This window comes from Esox lucius, chromosome 19 (assembly GCF_011004845.1).
Source record: "Esox lucius isolate fEsoLuc1 chromosome 19, fEsoLuc1.pri, whole genome shotgun sequence".
Taxonomy (NCBI): domain Eukaryota; kingdom Metazoa; phylum Chordata; class Actinopteri; order Esociformes; family Esocidae; genus Esox; species Esox lucius.
Genome location: NC_047587.1, coordinates 15,396,662 through 15,424,053, shown reverse-complemented (window position 1 = coordinate 15,424,053; position 27,392 = coordinate 15,396,662). Strand labels below are relative to the sequence as shown.

The 27,392-nt window shown below is 41.5% G+C and overlaps 2 protein-coding genes across 5 annotated transcripts in view; one reads left to right on the top strand and one right to left on the bottom strand.

The window, feature by feature from the left end:
* Positions 1-7,966, bottom strand: part of lrrc56 (leucine rich repeat containing 56) — a 35,551-nt gene extending 27,585 nt beyond the window's left edge. Inside the window, exon 1 of one of the 4 annotated variants that reach the window (XM_020040395.2) lies at positions 7,865-7,966. Coding sequence is in view for 3 of the 4 variants with exons in the window: in XM_010883685.3 (XP_010881987.2) it covers positions 165-239 (75 nt within the window). In the remaining variant the exon portion in view is untranslated. Of the gene's footprint in view, positions 1-6; positions 266-7,864 lie in introns of those variants that run through there. The other 3 variants (XM_010883685.3, XM_020040392.2, XM_020040393.2) reach the window with 3 other exon arrangements.
* On the top strand, positions 266-27,392 carry LOC105018344 (GTPase HRas). Its single transcript, XM_010883684.5, has 6 exons — positions 266-491; positions 14,123-14,291; positions 16,176-16,354; positions 20,709-20,868; positions 23,773-23,897; positions 24,009-27,392. The coding sequence occupies exons 2-5, from the start codon at positions 14,181-14,183 to the stop codon at positions 23,890-23,892; spliced, it is 570 nt and encodes a 189-aa protein (XP_010881986.1). The 5' UTR covers positions 266-491; positions 14,123-14,180; the 3' UTR covers positions 23,893-23,897; positions 24,009-27,392.

The window sequence follows — 27,392 nt, the reverse complement described above, 5'->3', positions numbered from 1 at the left end:
ACTAACCTCCAATAGGTTGATTATCCTATCATATTCCACTATATACATACACAAAATGCTAAACGAACAAATCACGTAACAATAACGGTATTTCCAGGCGGTATGCTATGCCCACAGTTCCCGCTGATTTTAGAAGAGTTTTATAGAAACCGCCCAATACTAACGATGGTCGAAAAAAGCAACTGAACTGTGATCGCCGGGGCGGTGCAGGGCTGGGCGTGGGCTCCAACAGTCTTCATCCTCTCTCTTTTCGAAGCACATTGTTCGCGGTGAGCTCACCTCGCGTTGACTACAAAACTGAGCGAATGCTGTGAGAGATTTCAGTGGAAAGTAATAGTTTCTGGAATAATTACTCATTTATTTTTTGGAAAACTGTTGAGATAGCTAAGGAAACGGACACACCATTTGGATGTGTATTGCTCGGAACATTCAAAACATACTGAATTGAATCATTGATTACAGCGGACCACGTCGCGGATAGAGCTCAGCTTGTAAGTATTTCGTGCAGAAATGTAGGCTATTTGTAGTGTGTTCCTCAACGTTGTTTTTGCTTTGTCCAGGATATCCACACACCGGGGATCAAATGTGCTAAATCTGTCTACAGCTCGAGCTGGTTTGCATAGTCACGGCTGCGATACACCTTTTGAATGTTATGTTTTCACGAGTTTATTCACGCCAGCATCTGAATCTCGTTGTCAAACACCGTTGGGAGGTGTAGCTTAACATTTCACCAAACTGCTAATCACGTGATCATTGAATCAAAACATTAGTAGAGCATCAGTTTGTGTTTAGACATCATCTTGTTTAATATAGGCATAACTAGCTGTTTAGTTTGGCTAGTAAATCTCCGTTCGGCCCCTGCACTGAGTCAGAGGAAACACCTGCTGTGGATATTTAGGCTAAAGTAAACAAAGGATCGTACACTAGAAAATGAAACTAACATTTTCATTGATCATTGTCAAGGAATTGGAAGAGAGAAAACTGTTGCCATTCTATATGTTATGGTCACCAGTAAGCGCCCCACAGCCACTCGGATCTTGTAGACGGGTGACGCCCCGTCAGTGAATTGTAGCACACTGCGGAAGTTGCATTCCATTACTAGGCGTTTGGCTTTAAACGCGATTGTATTCCGACGTGCTTGGTCATGGACCAGGGGGGGAAAAAATTTAGGGTACAGACGGTATCGCCTCATCAGTACGCCTACGGTACAAACATGTCACTGGTTTGTCTATGTCGAAAAGATAACATTCAAAAGGAGGCTTGAAAATTAAAACAATTTGAGTGGCCTGAAGTTAGCAAGAAAGAGAAAATGATGGGAGGACCGGTATTGCCAGCTGCCTATATATAGTCCACAAACCGCTAAATATAAACATAATTCAACAATATTGCTATAGTTACAATGCCTGCCAGTGTGTAGCGACTCATACCTCTCCTCTGAGCTATGACATCATCCATGCGGTGTTGACCAATAGATCTATAGCACATCACAATGAGTATGACAAAATGGTACACCATCTGTTGAAAAGGTATCACAAATTTACTTTAGTTTCTAATTACTTTAAAATCAGAATCATTATAGCCTATATGGTGTAGCGTTGTAGAAGCCAACTATACCCCACGAATAGCCGGTTCTCACAAAAATAGATTATGCACAAGGATTTTCTCTACTGATTTACTCTCAAGCTAAATATAACCATTGATTTAGACACTTGGAAAGGGTTGTAGTCACATAAAAGACATTATGGTAGTTTGTTATGATTCAAGTAGAAGCTACACAATTAACAAAGTCACCTCTCATTTCTGGGCAGTGTCAATGTTTAGATTTTCTGTTTGGTCTTCCATTTTTGAGATTGTGTGTGTGTATGGTGTTTGGTCTGCAATTGTCTTCTCAGTTAGTGTTCTTGGGGAGAACTATTGAGCATTCTTGGTGGAGTATTGATGGAATATATTATTGATTTGTTATAATTTTCTCATTTTATAGTAATGGTACTGCAACTTGTGTGGGCCCATCACAGTACATAGCTGACATGTCAGTGGCCCACGGGTGTTTGTGGTTGGTTGTTAGCATGGAAGTCATCCGTTTATCTCCTGCCTCCATCACTTGACCTCTGTTTAACTATTTGAAACGACGATCTCTTTGGAAAATCTCCCATTTTACAAAGAGGCTGGCTGTGTTGAAGCTAGTTTCCCCACCTCTACTCACTCCTTTTATACAGTATTATACGAGGGAAAGCAGAGAGAGCTTTGAATCTGATCACAACCGCCTTGCTGGTTTCTGAGAAGATGCTACATCTCGATTCCAAGGATCTTGATTGGTTGACTGACTAAACTGTTTTGTTCTGTGACCCTATTCATAGGATGCGCAGCCTTTTATCTTCACATTGTGTTCTGATGGATGAGCGGTGGATTTAATGGGGTTAGTCACAATCCACTTCTTCCATTGTCCAGCCCTAAAGGCCTTGGTATTTACCTTTCACCTGGCCAATTGATGGATTTTCCAATGTTGAATTTTGCCAAGGCATTGTCTTGTAGCAGTGAGTTAAGGCCCGGGCTACATTGTCTTGTAGCAGTGTGTTAAGGCCCGGGCTACATTGTCTTGTAGCAGTGTGTTAAGGCCCGGGCTACATTGTCTTGTAGCAGTGTGTTAAGGCCCGGGCTACATTGTCTTGTAGCAGTGTGTTAAGGCCCGGGCTACATTGTCTTGTAGCAGTGTGTTAAGGCCCGGGCTACATTGTCTTGTAGCAGTGTGTTAAGGCCCGGGCTACATTGTCTTGTAGCAGTGTGTTAAGGCCCGGGCTACATTGTCTTGTAGCAGTGTGTTAAGGCCCGGGCTACATTGTCTTGTAGCAGTGTGTTAAGGCCCGGGCTACATTGTATTGAAGCTTTTCAGTTGAGTCTCTACTTGCCATGGAGCGGTGAAGATGCACCGTGCACGTGCTGTTGTCTGGTCCATCCAGGCTCCATGATGGTCTCTCAGCTCGATTGTGATCCGTCCCTAGAGAGGTTCGCCTTACCACTATCGCTCCATTAAATATCTATTATCACTGCAGTGGGCTGGTGGCTCTGCCGATATAGATCCGTTAACCAATGATGTGCTTTTGTTGAGCGAGGAGGCTGCATGTGGAGACATTAGAGGTCCTCTTTAAAGTTCTTCATCCTCAAGACCATGGGTGGGATTTGAGAGTGGGACAATTATTGGTATCTTCAGGCGGAAGAGTAGGGCACCACTCAAACTCCAACAACTGACCAACAATAGCCAGTGAGTGCCAAGTCAATGGTGAATACAATATTTCTATGTTGGTAAGGAAGTACTCCCTCCAAAATGCAGACCTAACTCCTGGGGTGCAGTGTCTAGGTTGACCACTCCCTCCCCTGGTTTCTCCATGCCCTTGGTGGGGCACAGTAAGGCTGCCCCCTCCCTCCACTTGCCCTGTGACGTCCAGCCGGCACCCTCAGTAAGCCGTCATGTAAGATTATCCTCATGGTCCAGGCAGAGATCTAGGGTTTCAAAATGAACAGTTAATTTCCCCCAGTTCGAGGTGGGCTATATATAACCCCACACATGTACCGCTCCTTGGGAAAAAGGGCACAGCCATGCAGAGATTTAGTGGAGTAGGTCATCGCTACGACGTAGGCTATACTGAGTGTCACCACTGGAAAGTGCTTACGTTACGGTTGGGATCCTTCATTGCTGATCTCTGGTGCTCTGTAGGTCCTAACTGAGGTAGGGTTTATGTACGTTAAGGACTAATTAAGACTTGTGGTGAAAGGCCCAATTTGCTCTAGCCCTAAATACCAAACAGTCAGAGCATAGAGAGGGCATGGGTGCAGAGGGCATGGGTGCAGAGGGCATGGGTGCAGAGGGCATGGGTGCAGAGGGCATGGGTGCAGAGGGCATGGGTGCAGAGGGCATGGGTGCAGAGGGCATGGGTGCAGAGGGCATGGGTGCAGAGGGCATGGGTGCAGAGGGCATGGGTGCAGAGGGCATGGGTGCAGAGGGTGGCGCCACGGGGAGGTTGGTGCACCAGGTGTTAATGTTGTCTCTCAGTACCTATGAACACCACATGACAGGACAGATCCTGACAGACAACTGGTGGTTCAGGCGTCAGCAAGCAGGGATGTATCAAACATTCATCTCCCTGTGGATGTCTGGATTATTTATCAGCCACTGACATGGCCTAGATTTGCCAGGGAATGGCACTGCTATGTCTCCCCTCACACAGTGTGTTGTGGACCACTCCTCTTATAACATCACCAGTAGTACAATCAAATTTGTTCAGACTGCCTCAGTTGTCTCTTCTCAAGGTGATGGAACAGTAGAGAGTTTAACTGTTATTCTCCTAATAATAGGAACTTGTCGATCTATGATATATTGTAAAAATGAGGTGCTGTAGTTTGTGGTGCTGTCAGTGTGTTGTTCTCTTAAGAGAGATTTTTGGTGTAATTCTGATGCATCCTTTCACTTTTACTTCTTCATTGCAGAAACAACGTTCTTTCTCTGGAATCCACAGGGTTTCACTTTGGAACAGCTTTAACTCTGTTCTGCCTTTATTTCTGTTAGAGGAACCGTTATAGCACCTGAGTATGGTCTGAGGGACCATATTTATGTGGTATAACTGTCTTTTGAGATGCACATATCCGAAGTCTTTAAATTTGCGCTTTGTAACTGTATTGTATTTGTTGACAGGGAGTTTGTTGTGAACTGCAGTGATTTGGCTTTAGGGTCATTAAGTGGGGGGCGAGGTAGAACAGGTGAGCATCCGACCAACACCGTTCAGTGGTCGTGTAACACCCTCTCCCTCCATTTGGCCAACCCTGCCCAGTCCATTCTGTTGAGTGCATCTTATTTCCGGTGAGGTCATCCTATCCAGGGATCCCATTTAGTTGCCCAACTACTTATCAAGACGTATGATCTAGTAAGATGGAAATGCATTATGGCCGGGATATTCATGTTGAAAAAAAACAATGGCCTATTTACAAGAAGTCACCTCCCCTGTTTATTGAGAAAGCTGTGGCTTGTCACTCTGGGTCAGACATCTATCACACAGGAATTAATCACTTAGTTTTATTCTGTTATGACCTTCTGCTTCAGGAGATAACACTACTTTAGCCCATGGCAGGCCCAGGATAAGCCAAGCGTCAAGCCTGTGAATGTTGATATTGGGGAAGGTCTAGCCAATGTAGAGACCTGTTTCACTTTTCATTTTTTTTTCAGCTGCAGTGGCAAAATGAGTGGAATTTTGGCTCTGCTCTTGGCCACAGAGACAGTGTTAGCAAATGTATGCCGTGGTTTGGAGAGAAAATATAGCAGTTTTTAAACTCCCCAGTGAAAATATCATTTCTGTTAAGTCAATCCCAAATAAAATTGTCTTATACTCATATTTGTGACCAACATTGGGGAACAAAAACCTGTAGTTAACTTCTCATGGTACATTTTAAACTGCTTTCGATGCGCTAAAACGTAAGGGTCCTATTCACATGCAAAGAACGATAGCAAGGTGGGAGTAGTGGGAATGTCGATACAAGCATTGGGGGAAGGAATCTGTCAGATACTTTTGGAGAGATGGGAAACCACACTGTTAATCTTTATTTAGCAACCTTGTGACACGGCATGATGACCAGAATGTGGTTGGTTGATTGTCTTTGTATGGACAATCACGGGTTGTTAGGGTGTCCTTCTAGAATGTTTTCCATGTTGTCAAATCAATAAAATCCATTAATCAGAAGTTTCTGTTTTGTCTATTAAACTGATTAAAGTAGAAAATGCAGCATAAGCTGAAAGAGCTGATAATATTTGGGTTGAATTTCCCCGAGAAGAGTTATTTACCTATGTTGATAAATTGCATAGGTTGGATGAACATATTTTTGATAGCAAGAATGGTTAGCCATTCTAGAACCAGAGCTTCATAGAATGGGTGTGATACATTCAAGACTTCAAGAAATGCTGCATAATCCTTGTGGCACACCTAAAAGTGAGCAACACCAAGTGTTTGTAAAATGCTCAGGTGGGTGATGTCATTTTCCTAGGGAGTTTGAACCGGACAGTTTTTATGAATGCTATGCACCTACACAGTTTGGGTGTTTGGGTACGCCCAAACTATTCATACACAGAAATGCCAGTTTGAGTAAACAATTAATTACAAAGTAAAACTAACGTAGGTATTTGTGGTCATTTCATAGAAACCTAGAAACGCTGCTGTTGATCTAAAGCAGATTTCCTGCAGTTTGACACTGTTTGCTTGCATGTTTTATTATAGCTAGGTGATGGGGCATTTGACTGTGATGGCGTTTAATGGTATTGTATGTTGTTCAATAGTCACAGTTGTAAATAAGCCTTCTGAGTGGTGCATGTCCCTTGGATTGCAACAAATGCAGTGGCTTTAATGTGGATTACTCTTCTAATGGATTTATGCTGTTCACTCAAATCTTTGTATTTCCAGATTCGCTTTATCTTAGTGTTTATTTAACTGGGGGAACAAATACTGTGTTAAATGAATTGTTCTCCCATCTGAATTAAGTATTTTCAGTGTACTCAATTGCAGTTCTTACTTTCACCAGATGGGATATTTCTAGCAGTTTGGTACAAGGACTTATAGGCAAGATTAATGACAAAACAGTACATTTGTGCACATTCAGTCCCTGAGGCACCAAGGCACTGCTCATGTATATAAAAAAAAAATGTAAAAAAAAAATTAGAAGGTTTGGTGCAACCAAAGCCTCTTCCTAGAAAAGTATTAATTTAAATTTTTTGGAGATTTGTCAAATATACTGGTCCATTCTCTTCACTACATATTTGTGGTTTTAGTAAATGATTTACAGAAAAATCATCCACCCACCAAGAAAATGTTTAAATATATGTGTGTGTGTGTGTGTGTGTGTGTGTGTGTGTGTGTGTGTGTGTGTGTACTGTCCTTATTTCTTTGTATTTTTTTTTTAATGGCAGTCAGTTTTTCTGCCACGGCCTGCCACTGCTACCTGACTATAGGGGAAACTGTGCGCTGTGTGCTGTGATACAGCCTGTTGAATCAGCTGTGAAGGAGAAGTCCTGTGTGGTTTGAAGCAAAGCAGAACAGAGCAGCAAGCAAGAAGCCCGCTTTTTGTTCAATCATTAACATCGTTGACCCAACAGTCAGCTCATCAGCAAGTCACCATGGTCTGGACCACGTGCACGCACGCACACACAGTAGTGGTAGACTAGCAGAGGTGCATGTTCTATTAATACACTAACAAACCCAGAAACCCATTTAGGTCTTACTTGGAGTGTGTCTGTCTGCTTTTAATTCCCTGCCACTGTTGACTGTGTAAATTGGGTGTTGGCTGGATGTTGTGTGTATCCTGCTCTCATCAAAATGTCCAGAGTCCAGGTTGATGTTGAGTTATGGGGGAACAATCACACTCTCACTAAAACAGCCATATTTTAACAGTCAGGGTGAACTGTTTCTTGTTAATATTGCAATAAAAACCACTGCTATGTTTTAGCTTCAAGTGCTGTTTATCATATGAACAGGATACCCAAGGTATGAAGCCATCATTTTAAAACACTTCCTAGCAAGTTCCCTCACCACAAAAAAATACATTATTTTAAAAATAATTTCTTGATATTTATATTGGGAGTATTACTGCATGACCTGTTTCAAAATGTTGGACAGTTTTGTAAAGAATATAGTGTAGGTCAGTACAATCCACAGCAGTGTCCCACCCCTCTCCCTAGGCCCACCAGTTATTTCACAAACGGGCACACCTGATTCAATTAGTTAGGCATGATAATTATTTGGCTAAATGAATCATGTGTACCAGTACAGGATTAAAACAAAAATGTAGGCTACTGTACACCAGAGCACAGAGTATACAACATCATACTCACCGGCCACTTTATTAGGTATACCAATCTAGCATCAGGTAGAAACACGTTTTGTACAGAGTGGACCTTTTTAGGATTTGTAGCGAGGCTGGCTGTTTCCTACCGTATATCTCAAGAATTACATTCCCTGGGAACTATTGTAAAAACCGTGATTTACGTTCTATGCCAACATATCTAATGCCATTACGTCGGTCAAGAACGTTCTATATAAATCCAAATTTTGAATGGCCACACGCGGCGCTCTCCATACAGGTTTTGTATTGTATTATTATTATTATTTTTAAAAACTGATTTGGCTTGAGTGGGGATGTTGAGTGGGGATCGTCTACATAAATTGCCTTATTTGGATAGGTGAAATCCTACAAAACTATTGGATTATTACCATACACATACATTTCTTTTTCTAAATGTATAACGTTCTTGACCGACGTAATGGCAACTAGATATGTTGGCATAGAACGTAATTGCGGTTTTCACAATAGTTCCCAGGGAACTTAATTCTTGAGATATAGGGTACGCTGTTTCTGAGATGCTGGAACCACCATCTCTAGCACCAACAACAATCATACCAGGCTCCAAGTCTTCCCCTTTCTGTAGTTTGGTCAAACAACAACTAAACCCTCTTGACCATGTCTGCATGCTTTATATATTGAGTTGCAGCCACAAGATTCACCATTTGGCTATTTGTGTTAACAAGCATGTGAACCTAATAAAGTAGTAGTTGTGTGTATTTTCTACTGCTCTCCACAGTACTATGATGTGTCAAGACGTGTGATTTGTACAGTTAATTATTTGATTCTCCCAGGCCGTTATGGCCATAAGTGCAAATTTACATTAACAACATTTTGATGTTGTTTTTGGAAAGATAATTATGCATATGAATAAATATGTTTCTCTTTAATAATAGATTTCTCAACAGAAATTTCATTTTAATTTGATTTTGTGGATTTTATTACAAGAAATGGTTGCGGAGGTAGTGTATTGGCTTAACTGCACTCCTCCACTCTCACTCCCTCTAACGTTAGCGGGCTTTGCTCCTCGAAAAGGTTTGGGCAAAAGCACTGCTTTTTCCGCTAGTTCAAGTGAATGCAAACCATTTTTGACAGTTGGTGCATGCATAGTATGTTCACATTCTCATAAATGGGTGTTGAAAAAACATAAAGCCTCTGTGCTTTTGGGGCATAGTTATGTTGCTTTCTACCAATCAAAATATATTTCCCACTGGCTCTCCAGTTCCCTGAGAATGTCTAGCGAAGCTAACTAGCTAGCTAGTTATGGAAGCGCCAAATTCATTGTCACATCTAGAACTATTTTCCACTTCTGTCAAAAGCTTCTGTCAAAGATAGACCAACACCAGATCTTACGGATTTATGACAGCATAACTGGAAAAAGATTACCAGAAGTTTAAAAGATGAGTAGTATTTAAGAACTGAGTGGCTGTGTGGTTGCACTGAAGCTAGCAGGTTTTTCTGCTTTCCCTGCCTGCTGTTCTCAATAGTGATGGGTCGTTCACGAACGATTCATTCTTTTTGAATAAACCTTTTTGGTGAATCGTGAATCATCTCAGTAGGTAACTCATAATTTTTCTGTTTGTTTTGCATCTTCGAATCACGTTCATCGAAAGATTTACAAAATGAATGGTGATCCATAGCTGTTTCCGATCTTCAGATCTCATTGACCAAAAGGAACAATGGAAGATATGCAGGATGATGATCCATGGCTCTTTTGGATTTTCAAATCTCGTTCACCGGAAGGAACAATGAACAAAATTAACGATGATCCATGGCTCTTTGGGATCTTGGAATCTCATTCACTGGAAGGAACAATCGACGAAATGAATGATTTGGATGAACAAAATTAGTCAAAAGATTAATTTATTTTTACTGAAAGATACAAAAAGATCTGAATCAGTAAATTGAGTCAAATGTCACATCACTAGTTCTCAACTGCTGACACTGTAGTCAAGGGCTGGCTATGCTCACTGATTTGAATTACGGGAAAACATGTACTTTTCCACTTTTTTTTTTTAGATGCACCTGTATTGATTTGCATAAGAAATTGTTCAGGGCAGTCTCAATAGATACATGTATGGGACAAAGACAGTACAATTCCCTTTTTAAAACGTGTATGCTCCGTGCCGGTTCTAGCCTTTTGGGGGTCCTAAGCAAAATGTAATTTGTGGCCCCCCTCCACGATTGGTCAGGGGCTCCCTAGCAGTCGTAGGCCCCCTAAGCGACCGCTTATGTCACTCAAGCCTGGAGCCAACCCTGTGTAAGGTTCCAATCTAATGATACATATATTAGAAATAGATTTGCCAGGGAGTTGAACCTGATTAGTGAGTAGACTATTAGATTTTAGTGTATGTCTCGTTCCCAGACCTCACCGCACTGATTTATAGAAATATTTGGTTGAAGAATTGCGAGATTGTGAAATGTGTTCAAACTTCATTGTACACGCTTGTCAAATATAAGCACACACTAAATGTACACACTTGCAAAATGTCATTACAGATTTGGGCATCAGACTGACCACAGCACTCAATATATGACAAATCTTGTGACCCAAGTGCCCAGAGTTTTGACGTTTAATATTCCATATACGTTATTGAATTGCAGTAACTGCGCATTTAACTATCACTTACAGTTTTGGTCCACCTGCCAACAAGAACTGTAAAAAAAAAAATAATAAATGCGCAGTTACTGCAATTGATTTTTTTAAAGAAATTTGTAAGGCACAATTCCTACACTATTTAGTGAAATGTTATTAACAGTGTAGAATTTCTAGCAGCCAGGAAATTATAGAGGATTATGGCTTGCTGCTGTCTATCATTGCTCGTATGTGCAGAGATAATCGCTTTTCTTTTTGATTGAAGAGAGGATTGGTGCCAGTTTTCCATTTGCCCCTTCTTAGGGCACACTTTGGTCTGCTCCCATATCATTTCTGGTGAGTAAATGTTGTGAAACACTATAATTCCAATATTCCAGCTGATATATTATGTATATGTTCTCTTATTATAATGTAAAGTTTCTACATAGTAACCTTTTAAGGGAGCATCCAGTAATAGCCGATACCCCATTCATTCTGCAGGAATCAGAACACTGATCAGACATTAAATAGGTTTTAGAAAACCAGGACAAGAAACCTCAAACTTTTTTTTTTTTTCTTACTTATTGTTCTGAACTCTAAATCTGCAAGTGCACCTGTCATTGTAAAATGTACTATAAGGAAATTTTTAATAGTAGTTGTTATGCAAGTAAGTTCTTCAAGGAAGGGTTTTTTCTGTTCCTCTGTAATTGCCCTTATATCATTCTTATCTGTGGTGAGTTCCCTTTGCGTTCACCTCCCTGATTTTAAAAGCAGAAACTTAAACTATAGAAACTGCTGATATTTTTATGTTGAGAACACTTGTGACAGTGTTCACCAGTAACAGGTGTGCATGAAAAGTTCAGAAAATAGTTCGTGTTTATTTTCTAAGCAATGTACAATTGCTTGCTTTTAGACGTTTTCCCGCTCTGCTTCCGTCTTAAATATCCAGTTGCTGGTTATTTTATATCCAGGTACAGGTAACACAAATACCACACACCCAATTCTTCTAAAGCCTGATTTAGATTGATTACTAAATACAAAAAGTATAATAAGAAATAAAAGAGATAAAAAGGAGAGTAATGTTCCTAAAAATATAATGTTAATCTTGTTAATGCAGATGACGTAAATTACTGTAGTAAAAGGGGGAATACATGAAACCTCTTTATGCCTAGTTACACTATGTTAACCCATTATGTCTTCTGAAAGTAGAAATTTTCCACGTGTCTGTAGGCACAGTTTTCGCGTATGAATTCATGTTTGTAAGTGATCTGTGTCCAGTAGAAAAATAAAGGGTGGGGCAGATCCATACACTTGGCTGCAGTGACGAGGAGGAGGAGGAGGAGGAGGGCTGGCTGTGGGATTAGGTGTCCCACTGAAAGTGATTCCACCAGTGTAGACATGCAGTCTTGTCTTGCAGAAAGACTAGGGTGCTCATCTGCCTATGGACCTGGGAGACAATGTTCATACAGTTATTGCCATTATCACACACTAAGTGTCATGGAAGTGTCATGGAATACAACATTGCTGTTAATTTCTTCACTGATCTGTCAACAGCTCTGATTTGGACATTAGTGCTCTGCATTCTCTGGATTAAAATGCTTTGAATTTGCGTAACCAAGGGAGGAATTATGTGGTTGTCAAGGAGCATAAGCGAAATTATGTTGTGGTCAGCTGAGATTGCTGGTCGCAACCAGAAAATTATAAATGTAAACCCACCTCTTCTCAGTTTCCTGGGTCACATGGTTGTGTCTTTGATCAATGCGACCTTTTATCATACATGACAGACAGAACAAATGAGTAGTGTATTTGATTATTTATAACAATATTATCATCGCCAGTATGTCTCCTCTCTGTGTCATCTAGGCTACATTCGTATCACATCTGCTATTGAAGTAGCTGTCTCTGAATCGGTCATACACTTCATTCTGCCATCCGTATCAGTGAGAGACTGGATGTGTGCCCTTGTACTCACCACTGTGTCTACGTCTCTGTACGCTGACAAAGCTGCCTCTCCTCCCCTCCTTCACTAATAGATTAATTGATATCATAGATGTCCACAATAAAGCTTTATCAGTGAGGTTCTACTCCACTCATATCGGAGTCTGAAGAATGCATTTCTAAATTAGTAAAGTCAGTGTGTTTCTTGTTTAGTCTTCTGTGATATCCAGTTCTCCCTGTGGCCCTGTCCCATCACGGCTACTCCCAACAGGTTTGGGGGACCTTTTTGCAAGTGCCCAGTCTCGTCTAAAGGAGTAGCTAGGGCACCATGCGACAGGAAAATCCCTACTGAAGAGGCCACCCCCCACCGCATGGTGCTCCCAGCCTGTCAGTGGTCCAGTCAAGGCTCAAACCTTGACTGTGATGGACAACTTGGCACTACTGAAGAGTGACTTGGACTGACGCTTCCCCTGGGACAACCTTGTGCGTTGTTTCCAGTCACTTTCCTGTCATGTCAGATCTGATGGGGAAAGGATGTGTTCTAGAAGAGAACAGGGCCTAGTAGAGTAGGAGGAATTCACTAGGCTGTATAAATCAAACAAGCAGGATAAAACTGAGAAAGACCTACCTGAACACCATTAAAAGGATAGTTCATCCTAGATTCATATTTGAGTGAAATAACAATTACCTTGAATTGTTCTTGAAGGCCCGTGGAGTAATTTTTCATGTCAAGCCATTATTCCCCTCTGTCTGGAAGTGTTTCAGAGTATGTTTTCCTCTTGCAATGCAGCTTTTATTTGATCGGGACGCACATTTCCAATTCATGAATTTGGACAATGCTAATAATGCTAATTCCTGGCTTGGACAGATTAGAATAATGGCATGTTGTGAAAAATGACTCCATTGGACTTCAGGAACAAAGCAAGGTGAGTGTAATTTCACCCAAATATGAATTTATCCTTTTTAAAAACTCTCAATTTAGATTTAAAACATTTTTAATTGCTACATTACAAGCAGCATTAGTTCAGATGCTTTTTTTTTGCATGTGTCAGCACTGTCAGATGGAAAGAGGAAATTTGGCCCAGGCCAAAACCTTGGAGCATCTAGTAATTACACAAGATGCTAGTTCTAGGTTATCCAGTATTCTGAATTGTACTGACTTTATTTTACATGTTGGTTCATTGGTTTGGGTTACCTCATTGTGCTAATTCTACCACCAAGTACAGGAATTTCACTGTGAATATATAAGCTAAGTTTTCTATGGAACACAGAATCTCAGCAAAAAGATGATGGCTCTAAATTAGATTAGTGGCATGCATTGTCTATTTGAACTTGCTGTTATGTTCTGTGCCTTAGGATCATGTTATAGACGGTCCATTTGAATGCTCTGCTTCACATATCACTCTCTATGTGGGCTTCATACATGGAGACACTGCTTCCTATGCTGTATCTAGTGAGGCTATAGTGTCAGTGAGGTAGGCATCAACAAGGAGAGCCCTGCGTTTGTCCCCTCTCATGTTGAGCTGGTGACACACACACACACAGACACATACACCTATCTCACTTTGCAAGACAACTAGGGTCATAGGGTAGCTTATGTCCAACTCAATACTGCCAAAGGATGAAATATCATGATGTCTGACTCAATACTGCCAAAGGATGAAATGACATGATCTAATGTACTATCTCTCTCTCCCTCTTTGCCACACCATCTCTTTTGCTCATTGACTTCCCCAGACGTACACAGACGGGCAGGCAGACACACAACAGCGGGTGTGTGTGGGGTGCAGTGAGGATGACGGAGTACAAGCTGGTAGTGGTGGGGGCTGGAGGTGTGGGGAAGAGTGCACTCACCATCCAGCTCATCCAGAACCACTTTGTGGACGAATACGACCCCACTATAGAGGTATTGTGTGTGTGTGTGTGTGTGTGTGTGTTAGTTAGGTCTAACTATACTCATGGGGACATTTGGTCCTCATGAGTATAGTAAAACCAGAAAAAATTTAGGGACCTTTTGCCGGTCCCCATGAGGCAAAAGTAAATTTGCAGCTCAGGGTTTAGGGTCAAACTTACAATTCATTGTAGAGTTAGAATTGGGGTTTCTATAAGTTTCAGGCGTTGTTGGTTAAGTTTAGGGTTAAGGTTAGGCATTACATCTAGGTAAAGTTTAAGCATAAATGTTAAAATTCCTTTATTGAGGTTTGGGTTAGATTAGGTTAAGGTGAGGGTTATGGTTAAGATTAGGGCAAGGGAGCATGCTATTTGTATTTTCTGGTCCCCATGAGGATAGCCATACAAACGTGTGTGTGTGTGTGTGTGTGTGTGTGTGTGTGTGTGTGTGTGTGTGTGTGTGTGTGTGTGTGTGTGTGTGTGTGTGTGTGTGTGTGTGTGTGTGTGTGTGTGTGTGTGTGTGTGTGTGTGTGTGTGTCAGTCTGTCCAAACCTGCTGCCTACATCTGCAGCTGATCACTGCAGATGATGTCATGTGGATTTGGCCCCTCCCCTTCACTGAGCAGAGCAGGCTAGTGTGACTTCTGGCTTGCTGGAGAGACCACTGTTTACTACCACATTTCATTACTAAACAGGCAACCCACTACCAATTGAGTTCTTCATTTGCCGAAGTATATTTTTACAAGAGTTTATTCATTCAAACCTCTACAAATGCTGTGCTTTGCTGCTCACAATGAGAGCTGAAGAGAAAGATTTGGAAATAATAAGAACAGGAGGGAGAATCTGTCTGGTCTCTTCTCTCCTGTCCTCTGTTTCTCACCACGCCTGCCCCTGGCCAGACAATGACCTTTTTGTCTGTGTGCATTCCTGGCCCCTATGCACTAGCACACAAAGGCAATGCCCCACATGTCTATGAGTTGGGACGCTCACGCTATACACTGGCTTGGCTTTGCTGCCCTTTGGACACCACTACCTCTTCTCTGACCAAGCATGGGGATTTTGCCTGCGCATGTGTGATCAATCCATGTTTAAGTGAACATGTGGGCAACTGAAATCCCTGTAAAGGTTGCAAAGTTTTCCTCAGTTTTCTGGGAGGTCCCCACTGTAGAAAATGTAATTTCCCATATAGGGGTTAGGTTTAGGGAGAAACTTACATTTGGGGATAGTGTTAGAATTGGTGTAATTATAAAGTTGAGGCTTTACCTGTTAGGTTTAGGTGTTAGGGCTAGGTTAAGTTTAGGGATAAAAGTTAGGATATTAAGAGTAAGGGTTAGGATTAGGGCTAAGGAATAGGGAACAGTAAGTTCTGGGTTAAGGTCAGGTCCCTACAACGCTAAAAATATGTGTATGCTTGAGACTTAGTTTTGAAAAATACATAAATGGTTAATAAGTACATTGTATCAATGCAATGGTGACCGGTTTGTATAGCATATAGGCTAGTAGCAATAACACACCTTTAGGGTTTGTTATAAATGGCCAATATACCACGGCTGTATCAGAGAGCAGTGTGAATACGAACAGGCCTTTTCTGTGGTATATTGTTGACCATGTACCACACCTCCTCATACCTTATTGCTCAATTCTTTGTATGTTGAGTCAAATATGCCAGTTAATGTGTCACCACTCCTCATCACTACATGTTACTATTTGAACCCTAACAAGGATTCACCAGGGGTGGAGTTTGTTAAAGGCAATGGTTGATCTGTGTGACTGAATTGTAGGATCATTAGGATTTAACCTTCCAAGTCAAACCAGTTGTATATCCATGGGTTGTGAGCAAGGTGCGTGTGCGCATGCGTGTGCGCATGCGTGTCTAACGGGAAGTCTCCTCCCTCCTCCAGGACTCGTACAGGAAGCAGGTGGTGATTGACGGGGAGACGTGTCTTCTGGACATCCTGGACACTGCAGGTCAGGAGGAGTACAGCGCCATGAGGGACCAGTACATGAGGACAGGAGAGGGCTTCCTCTGTGTCTTCGCCATCAACAACACCAAGTCCTTCGAGGACATCCACCAGTACAGGTGTGTTTGTGTCCATCCAGCCTGAGGACTGTTACTGTCAGGATAGGGGTAATAACTGTGTGTGTGCCAGCTCTTTACAGTAGCTAGCTGGGTGATGTCATGTTGGAACGTTTAACACAGCTAAAGAAAGCTTAGACTGAACTGGAGGGATTACACTGCGCTGCCAATGACATCGATCCTGAGTCAATTAGACCCAAGGAGAAAGAGGGAGAGGAGGAGCACTCCTAAGGGAGTAGACATCTAGATAATGATGATATTCTCCCTTTACCCTCCCCCACAACCATGTGCACCATCCAGCTTTCCCTTTCTGTCAAACCATCTGGTTTCCTCTGGTAACCTGTGACAGGAGAAGACCAAAACAAAACTAGTCTTCATTGGCTGATTCTCAGTCCATCACCATCTAGCATAACTCTTTAGAACCTCCAAATACATTCGGGATTTTAAAGAGTTCAAAACATCTGAACGTATGATCAGTAAATAATTTTCACATTGAAGTTATGTGAAAGCATTCAAAATTAATTGGGCTCCCCTTAAAATATAAAAAAAATATTAAGAACTAACTATTAAATAAAATATAGCTTTGCTATGTCAATGTGTGAGGAGTACTACAGGTACATGTGTATATACAGCTCCGTAAAAAATGAAGAGACCACTGCACCTTTTTCTTTCCTTTCCAAAAAAGTCAAAAAGGAAGGTTTTGAGTGAGGGACAGAAGGGTTAAAATAGAGACCACTGCAAATTGAACGCTTCTGTTCCTCACTCAAAAACTTTTCTTTTCAACTTTTTTGGAAAGGAAAGAAAATGGTGCAGTGGTCTCTTCATTTTTTCCGGAGCTGTATATAGGTGGGGTTAAAGGGAGGGGGCAACATGATAATTAATAAACAATAGTGTGTGTGGGTAGAGTCCAGTTTGTCTACATAAAATCATTTCTAAAGGGTTTGTGCAAACAAGAAAAGGAACCAGGCAAGCCTAGTTCAGCCGGCCCACAATTAAAATGGATGAATGATGTTGCACTCCTTGTATTTGGACCCGGGTCCAGTATGTGACCGACTGTGTCTTTAACCACTAAGCTAAAAGTGTACAGAGATGTGGGTTCGGCAGGGGCGTCTGGTCATTAGGGGCACAGCCCCACCTGTTGTCAACAGAACTGCAACAAAATTATTTTTATTTCTTGAAGATTACTTCCTATAATTTATTATCTATGAATATAGCATTTTCCTAAATTGCACATCATTTGTTAGGATTTTATTTCATGTTCATTGGTCCCTGCCTTGCTGCTTCAGACTGCGTTCTGCCGATTCGAGTTCGTAGTAGTAGGCCATAGGCTAAGCGTGAATGTGGGGCTAGCCCCTCTCTCACAATGCAGTGTACATTGTACGTGTGAAAATATTAATATGCATGCTCAGAATGTTAGTGTGATCAATGTAGATCACACAAATTTTATGCCAAGTGGGGCGGACAGCCGGTAGCCCCACTACAGCGTCATAAAATTGTGTTTCGACATTAGATCATTTTGTCACACATTGACATTGTGTTGAATATTTAGCTTGACACCATTAAGCATTGTCTTAAACTGACTAACGTTTCTTATTAAGTTCACTTCCATCACAAATCGCATCTATCAACTGTATGGCTTTTGCCACTGGCTGTTTTTAACCGCTTATTAGCCAATAATAGGCTTACTAGTATCTACTAACTTACTAATTGCTAGCAAGGCTGAAAATGAACTTTACACTGCCAAAGCTATTTCAATTTATGGCACAACAACATTCTTTGATTCGTGAATGACATTGATAAAGTAACTATGAATATAGGTGACAATAACTTTTTCGTCAAGTGAAAAGACGAGAGAATCATGGAAACCCTTCCTCTTTTACTGCGCAAGGAGTTGTGGTCAATATTACCCCAAAAATCATGCACGGATGTGTACTTCGAAAATCCACCAGAAATAGTCGCAATATAACCGTAAACAGTTTTATTTTAGGCTTGCTATAACGTGGCTATCGAAGCTTGTAGCCAGCAACATTTTTGTCTATCCTGAACAGCTCCTAATGCATACTTTTTTTCTGTCCATGACGGGGATCGAACCCCGGTAGCCTACATGGCAGTCCGTATCTCTGACCACTACGCTATTTAACAATGGTCACTCCACTTAACTGCATGGTCGAAAAGGGACCATGCAGTTACTCCAGGTGTCTATGTGTAATGTTAAACAGTTTTTTTGTGGTTTGGGGGTAGAAGCATTACAAGGTCCTGGGTGTTCTAGACATGAAACACTGGTAACATTTTCAGTGCACGTCACACATGAGTATGGAGAACAATGACTTGGGTGGCTGGAGTCGGACTTTTGGGGTTTTACTCTGACACCACCTGGTGTAGAGTTATTGAAAGACCGGGAGCTCGGCCCTGGTGATTAACTCTACATTTCACACCACACTCAGAAGTGCGTGTGATGGAGGACGGTGGAGTAGCCATACCAGGCACTGAGGCAGGTTAAGATGCTCTCTATATTGCAGCTGTCGAACCAATCCACTTCAGCACTTTTGGTTTATGGCCTCTATCTCAAGGCCCCACCCTGTCACTTTCTCCCTTCCTGAATCTGTCCCACTTGCTTGTTTTTACTGGTAATGGTTAAGGGATATTTTTATTTGAGTGTAATTAGCACAGAAAACGTTAAATTTTTCTCCCCCCTGCATTATTCCTGACATGGCTGGTGTGAATGCCAGTGTAACCGGTCTCATCTGACACTAAAAAATCTGCGTTGTGATCTGAGTGATTAAGCGGAGATGTAGAAAGGAAGGACACTGCATTGCGTCTGCCAGTTCGGTTGTTTTTACTATACAGCTCTTTGTGGATGAAGAATGGGACCAATCAAATGACAGTACATTTCTTGTGGACAGTTGCCTCTCCTCAGTTAAATTCAAGGGAAACTTCTTACAATTCCAATGAGATCACTAGAAAATACAGGAATATACATTTCAGATAATTCCTAGTCTCATTTAAACAAATATACACATTTTACTAACAAAATTCTATCCTATTAGAAATTCATATTATTAGTAGGTATTCTTCACCAAACAACTCTGGCTGTGATGGCAAATATTCTAGAGGCTCTACGGTACGGCGCCATCTCTGCATTAACTAGTTAACAGATGCTCAGCCAACTAATTACTACTACCATCTACATTTATTCAGAACTGTACATACAGCGTAACATACCTGTGTAGATGACGAATGGGACAAGTCAAGTGACAGTACATTTCTTGCCGGCAGCTGCCTAAGTAAGAAAAATTAAAGGCACATTAATTATGAGGAAAAAAGCTAACCTTTTCAGCACTGAAGAACACGTTTCATGCGACGTAAGCTAGTTTCACTCATTAATTTGTCAGTTATCGCAAAAACTTCCATCAACACATCAGTAAGATAAATACTACATGAATACTGATATAATACACGTAACTTAACATTTGGAATTGCATTCCAACATTTTGACTTCAAAATGCGACACAAGAAAAACCTACCTCTCCTTAGTTAAATTCAAGGGAAACTGAGAAAAGGCACAATCTTTCCTAATCACGTGATCACGTTAATGCAACAATAGAAAGGTATATGAAGCCCTCAAAAACCATGAATTTAAAAGATTAGGTACATAAAACTAAAAGGTTAATGAATATGAATATATAAATATTATACCTTTTACATTAGCACATCACTATCTAAAGATGGATGGACACTGGAAATAACCTTCCTGACCATCCCAGTTCACAGGACTAGTTGACTACTTTGTCTGTCGCATGTACTGGTAGGTGATGAGATGGATTTGACTGCTAGAAATCCTCCACCTGGTTTACTGTCCTGGCTGTGCTCAGCTGCAGACAGTTTAGAGGTAGCACAAGATGACGAGATGTATTGAGCTGAACTGATGGATAGATCTGACCCCCCCGCCCCCCACACACACACACACACACACACACACACACACTCCCCTGGCCTGCTGGAAAGATGAGGTCATGCTGTCTGTTTCCCGCTTGCCATCCACCTCCCTCCCTCCCTTCAGCAGTGCTGCTGCAGGACCTACTCCTCAGGGCCCTAGAGCCCCATGAGTCTCTGGCTGTGGTGCTGTTGTTGGGGGGAAAGAGAAGACCGTTGGAATCAAATGGTGAACTGACCTGCTAACATTGAGCTGCATCATTGAGAGTTGGGACTATAAACACAATGCCTAGGTTCTTTGTTCCAAGATATTGAACCAGTAATTGTTGCGATATGTTGTATTTCTCTGGTATAAGGACCATGTAATGTTCAGGATGGCCCATATTTCCAGTTAATGGGGAATCTTTTGTTTTGACTCCTGAAGAGAACAGATCAAGCGTGTGAAGGACTCTGATGATGTGCCCATGGTGCTCGTGGGTAATAAATGTGATCTTCCCGCGCGTACTGTGGACACACGGCAAGCACAGGAACTGGCCCGCAGCTACGGAATTCCCTATATCGAGACCTCAGCCAAGACACGACAGGTATGCTTACACACACATACACAGAAAGACACAAACACATACACACTGCAGATGATGACTCACTGAAAGACCTCACAGGGGCAAGTCACTACTCTTCTTAGGCTGATACTCTAACACAGGATCTTGAATGTCCTACATAGTCCCCCCATTTAAGGGTACAAAAAGTATTTGTACAGTTGCTTTCGCAACATTCAAAACATTTGCCATGCCAAAATCAACTGTTTGGCACATTTAGGTGAAAGAAAACACTAGTTATGTCGGTAATGGCAAGTAACCTGGCAGAACAAGGAAGACCTGTACAGTGGATCTACCATTCACAGAAGACTTCACCAGCCAAACTACAGAAGTATACTGAAGACTGCAATGTGCAAAAACACCATTAAGCCTCAACAACAGGATGCCCTGAAAAATACCAAAATGGGCCTGCAGAGTTTTGGAAAAAGATAGTGGACAGAAGGGACATATTAACATATACCAGAGTGATGACGAAACTGGGGACACAATATAGTAACTGGCATATCAACTTGCCTGTCAAATAAGGCTGAGGTCCTGTGTGTATGTTTTTGGCATGTATGGTTGCTATAGGAACTGGCTCACTTGTCTTCATTAATGAAGTACTGTAACAGCAGTAGGAGGAATATATGCTGAGATGCAGCCAAATCCCTAAAACCCCACTGGATGACACTTCACCTGGGGTTTTTCCTGACCAAAACGTGTCCCCAGTCATGTTATTGACTGGCCAAGTTAATCACCCGATCTGAATACTTTTGCACTTGCTGAAGACTAAAATGTGCCAAATCAATCAGTACAGGCCTGTACTGCAACCATTGAATATGGTTGCAGTACAGGCCTGCAGAGCATAAACAGGGAAGAAAACCAATGTTTGGTGATGTCTATAAGTCACTGACTTCAAGTTATCATTGAATGCAAAGGATTTGAAACCAGGTACTAAATATGGCCGCTTTATTTACTACTGTTAATTTGACAAATTACTTTTGGTTCCCTAAAAATGGGGGAATTATGTCTGAAACCTATCAGTTTCATTTCCAATCCAATGTGCTGAAGTACAGAGCCAAAACAATAAAACCTGTGTCAATGTCCAGATACTTATGAACTGCACTGTACATTCATTTGGACTGATGACTTAGAATCTGATCAAATTATACAAGATTTTTTTTATCTGGTATTAAAGGAGCGGAATATAAAATCATAATTCGTATTGATTGTTTTGCCAATTGCTATTTCTATGGTGATTCTGATCCGCCTTGGAAAAGAACAGCTTTCATTGAGAATAGGGCTGCACAATGTACACATTTATAACAGCAGTCTTTGCTTGCGTTTTAAAGAAAAGTAATGTTGTTAATGACTGCCAAGGTAACAAGCCTGTAAATATATAATGGCAATGTTTGGTGAGGTAACCTTTAGCCACTATGTTTTTAAGAGACCCCTTTTCAGCTGTTGTTGTACATAAGTCTAATCTCTATTGTTTTATTGTTTTGGCTGTCCCCAAATTAAAAATAAAATAAAATCTTGGTCCAGTGACACTGTTTAGCTTTGCCATGTAAGAAATGTGCACTAGAAATTAGGGATGCACCGATACCAGTATGGGGCCGATACTGGGCTCGTGTACTTTTACTCATAGAAATATGCCGATACCACGTTATGGAAACATAAAGTGGAATTCGATGGTTGTGTTGCCTCTGGCCGCATAAATACAGAATATAGAACTCAGATTTGTAGAGCGGGAAGATGGAGATATCAGCAATGACACGATTACAAGCTCTGCTAAATTGTCGAGGAGGAAAGGAAAAACACATTTAACACAAGCAATTTGAATTAAAATATCGTTAGACACAACACAGCGCAGAGTTCAAAGAGCATACTAACGCTAGCAGTGCCGAACCACAAAAACTGCTAACTACAGCACTTGAGAAGCGAAATATGTCCAGAGACAGCCCGTGTGCCGAAAAAAATGAAAGAGCTGAGCATGAAAATATTCAGTGTATCGCACAGTTTACTATCGCAGTAGCATCAGAGCAGAGCAACAACGTCCAGTCTTGGACGTTCAGAGTATCAAACTAGCTAGTTAGGTCAGAGAAAAGTAACGTTTGCGTTGAACGGTCAGTAAGTGGCTGTCACATTGATATAAAGGTAGCCATCTGAGCGACAACCCAAGGTAAGAAGCTAACTGTCACAATTCGATAGGTACAAATCGTTTAACATCATGCCGGCCGGCAACAATTGAGATGCAGCAGCAGCTTTAAGACCTCCGGTTTTCGTATTTTACCTTCAAAACAAGTCTGCGATTGGTTGTGTGTATTGTTTACATTTTCAAAGAAAATACTATTTCGGGTTAAATATAAATTAAACAAATTACTATTTAAATAATACATTATATAAGGTAAATAATATTATAAGGTGGAGCACATTGACAAATGGTTAGACCTTAAGTAAGTTAACGAGAACCACAACATGTTTATAGGCAGAGGCGTTGCTAGGACCACAATACATTCGTGGCTTAGCCCCCCTATATATAGGGTTTTGAATGTAAATGAGGAACATTTCGATGTACATGCTAGCGGCCTACGTTGTGATAATGCACAATCGAAATTATAGATGAATAGATCAGGGGCTATTTTTATTATTGTTATTTTCTGGTCAATTTGAGATCCGGGGCTATTCATACAAGACCTGGAGCTATAGCCCCAGACGCCCAGGCCTAACGACACCACTGTTTATAGGGGACAGAACTTTTGTTTCTTTACTGAAATTGCAGCTTTGAGTACTTTGTATCGGTACTCGGGATCAGCAAGTACCCAAATATAAGCACTTGTATTCCGTTTGAAAAAACGTGGTATCAATGCATCCCTACTGGAAATACAGTTTGATTTTGTGTGTTCACAGGGGGTAGAGGATGCCTTCTACACTCTGGTCAGGGAGATCAGGCAGCACAAGCTGAGGAAGCTCAATCCTCCTGACGAGAGCGGACAGGACTGTATGAGCTGCCGCTGTGTGGTGTCGTGATGGAGGTCAGTCAGACGCTCGCATGATCCTGAGAATATTCAACAGCATATTTCACAGCACCGTGATACATCGAGTCTTTCCACACGGTCTAACTGCTGTCATTTTCTCCCCTATAGCTCACCGATGGGGGTAAGGTGTGAACCTATGGATGCGTTGTGGCAGCATGGACTTGAAGATTGACAGTGGAGTATAGAACTACTACAACAACAAACTTCTAAACTTGAGAGGACGGTCCGATAACAGCAGACGAACGGACGCACCTCCAGGCTGTCGGTGTACCATAGCTGTTGGGGAGGGAGAACCTTGCCCCTGCCAGGCCAAGCTATGCCACACCAGTCTAGAGTAGACTGTCTGTCTCCTCTTTGAGTCCATGTCTGCCAGAGAAACGCCACTAATAGTTTTTCTCCAGTGATCATGCTGGGCAGCTCCAATGAGTTCCTGCTAACTTATTGTTTTACAGTCTCCACACTGGTCTTAAAGGGGTGTGTCACCAGACCAGGTGAGCCCATCCCTCCCCTCTGTTCTCCTCCTCACAGCCTCCAAATCTGGATTTTTCCATTTGACCCACGGAAAAGACTGGACAGTAGTAGTCAATATCCCCATCCCTGATGAAACCCCCCACCCTCCTGGTTCCTCTCTAGGGGGGCTCTGCAGTAACCTCATTATAATGGGTACTCTTAGGGGAACGGTGCCTGACATGCTTCATAGGAAGGGTTCCTTTTTTTAAAACAGTTAGTCTAGCCATCCAACCTAACGTTCTTTTCTTCTTAAAACACATGTTTTGATAAGTGACTTTATTGTGATTTGAAGGTTTTGAAGTTTATCACACTCAGCATTGCAAAGTAAGCCAGGGTGTCGGTTTTGTGGGATGGGCCATTGCCATTTTAAGACCTGTCACCATGACCAAGTATTTGGTTCCGTATGTGGGCAGTGCTGTGAATCAGACAGATGGATGGACTCATTTTCCCAGAGTGCCACTGCCTTCCCCCTCACAGGCCCATAGAGTGTGTAGGAGGGTGTGCGTGTATGTGTGTGTGCTAAAGTTCTCTTTGTGGAGTAACATAGATAGTGTAGGTTCCAGTGCAATAGGAATGTTAACTGTCTGATTAGGTTAAATCATTTGGAATAAACCTCTCTCATGCCTTTTTATTATTTGCTTGTTTTTCTTGGGTGAAGAAAGGCGTACATCAGAATGAAGATTTAAATTGCCTTAAAGTTTGGGCTGTATGGTGGTTAGATGGATGGAAGACTCATTTCATTCCTTGGTCCATGTCGTGCTATTATTTACCATGACAGGAATGATTACTCAGTGAGTTTAATAGGCACAGCTTTTCAAGGAAGTGGCATTTTTTCTTACATTTATTTTGGTTTAGCATTGGTGTAAGTATAGTTTGACCTTTCTAAATTGGAAGGTATCGGTCCTCACTGTGGTTTTATTATGGCTCAGGAAACAGAAATGTCCAGGGAAAGTCTCGCCTTTTGACCCTGGAACGTGATAGAATGCCAGAATAAAAAATGTCCCAGAGTGTAATGCACAAGACCTGCCTTAAATGACTGGTGATAAGTGGAATAAAAAAGCTGTTTGGCCACATAAAATAGCCTTCCTTTTTATCCTGCTCAGATGGGTCTTTGTTTCCCTGAGATCATTTGATTTAAGCTAGTCATGTCTCCGCCCACTATATATTTCTTTTTATATTTCCCTATTGATTGGTGTAGGTATGCTGATTAGCGTTTGTGCTCTCCACAACACTAAAATAGGGCTGTCAATATAAACTAACTTTGCTAGTTAGTAAGCTAGTTCTTCATGCCTTGTACATGTTAGAGGAGTACGTTTGCCTGAGTGCTTAGTGGGTTTATGTGTTTGCTTTCCATTGTAGATATGTTGTTATTAATGACTGGTGGAAATTGCAGATTCACCCCCCCCCCCCCCCCCCCCCCCTGAAAATAGACATGAGAAAAACAAAACTCTGAAATTCTCCAACCAAATGTGATTCTATACAGGATGCCCTATCTGAATATTTCGTCATTGTTTGTGTTTTAATCCAAGCTACATAGAGTAACAGTCAAACTGGAACTGTATGTTCAATGATTCCAATGTTAATTTAGTAAGTGTTTTAGTATTTTTGACTGTTCAAGTGCCATTGTCTTTTTATTTCCCCCTCCTCTTTCTGAAGGTACTGACCCCCAGAGTTCACCAACCGTTACCTAGCAGTACATTGTAATGCCTCATTAGACTTCAAAGCCAAGTCAACACACCTTGACCTCTTGTATAGAGATACTCTAACATTGGACAATAATACATTTATTCAGTCACTAGAATGCATAATTTGATTCAGACTTTTTGCTGCTATCATACATGAGTGGCGTTCCTTAGTATATGTACAGTTTATTGTCGTGTGTGTGTGTGTTTGTGGTGTGTGTGTATGAGAGATTTTTCCTGGATCTGCCCCCTCCAACAGACATTCTTCCTGCCCACCATTTTGACTGAACACAATTACATTGTTTGGCATGTAAGGGCTTTTTGACCTAGAACACCCTTCAACATTAATAGAGGGTTCTTCTGTCATACATGATGTCCCCAGATGCTCTCACCTCCTTCCAGGGTGGTACCCTTCATATTACTCTTTAGATCCAGGAGATGGACAAACTTTCACGGAGGGGGGCAATGTATGAAGGATGAAGACACTGAGACACTGCACAAGGCTTGACGCTAACCTCAGCCAACAGCTGCCACCTCTCCTGGTTCTGTCTGAATGGAACCCCATCACTGCGCCGTGTCAACCAGAGATGACATTCAGGAGCTCTGAGGTATTCATAAACTGGGAGAACGTTGGCCTTCTGTGGATTACTTCTCAATCGATTTACTATTGATGTTTTGGGGTCTTAAAACTGTGAAAATGTGTTTTAAGAGTTAAAACGCACCTGAGTTCTATTAGTATAGAACACCAAATAAATGTCCTTAACCTTGACCAATAACCCATCTGAAATGTGGCTCTTCATCCCCACAATGATCTACTGGTTAATGTTAAACAAATCAGACATGCTATATAAGTTGTGTATCAAATCGACCTCTGCTGGTAGAAGACGTACTGTAACGTTGTCTGAACTGTAGTTGGCAGTTGTTATACTCTGCATCTCACACAATGTCCTTGTCTGTCTACTCTATACTGTGCATTGACTGATTGGCAGTTACGGTCAAACATCTGAAGGTAAACTCTAACAAATCAGTTGTCACCACGAGGAATACGAGACCAGCAGGCCACTGGTAATCATGTCTGAATGAAGGAGAGTTTACCCAAGGACTGAAATCACATTAAGGGCTTGCTTCTCCCTTGCAAAACTGTAGTGTGAACAAGCAGAGAGGATGTGTGTTTGGAAGTTTGTTTGTGAAAATACGAACTGTTTTAACTATTTAAGATGTATTTACTCTTTAACAAAATAGCAAATGTACAGCAGGGCAGGAATAAAGATGTCAAGATGAACTCTGACCCCTACCTGAA

Bases quoted from the DNA above. Each gene is read 5' to 3' on its own strand.
- LOC105018344 (XM_010883684.5), top strand. From the start codon at position 14,181: ATGACGGAGTACAAGCTGGTAGTGGTGGGGGCTGGAGGTGTGGGGAAG. The intron at 14,292-16,175 runs GTATTGTGTGTG...TCCCTCCTCCAG, and splicing joins AATACGACCCCACTATAGAG to GACTCGTACAGGAAGCAGGT. The intron at 20,869-23,772 runs GTATGCTTACAC...GTGTGTTCACAG, and splicing joins CCTCAGCCAAGACACGACAG to GGGGTAGAGGATGCCTTCTA.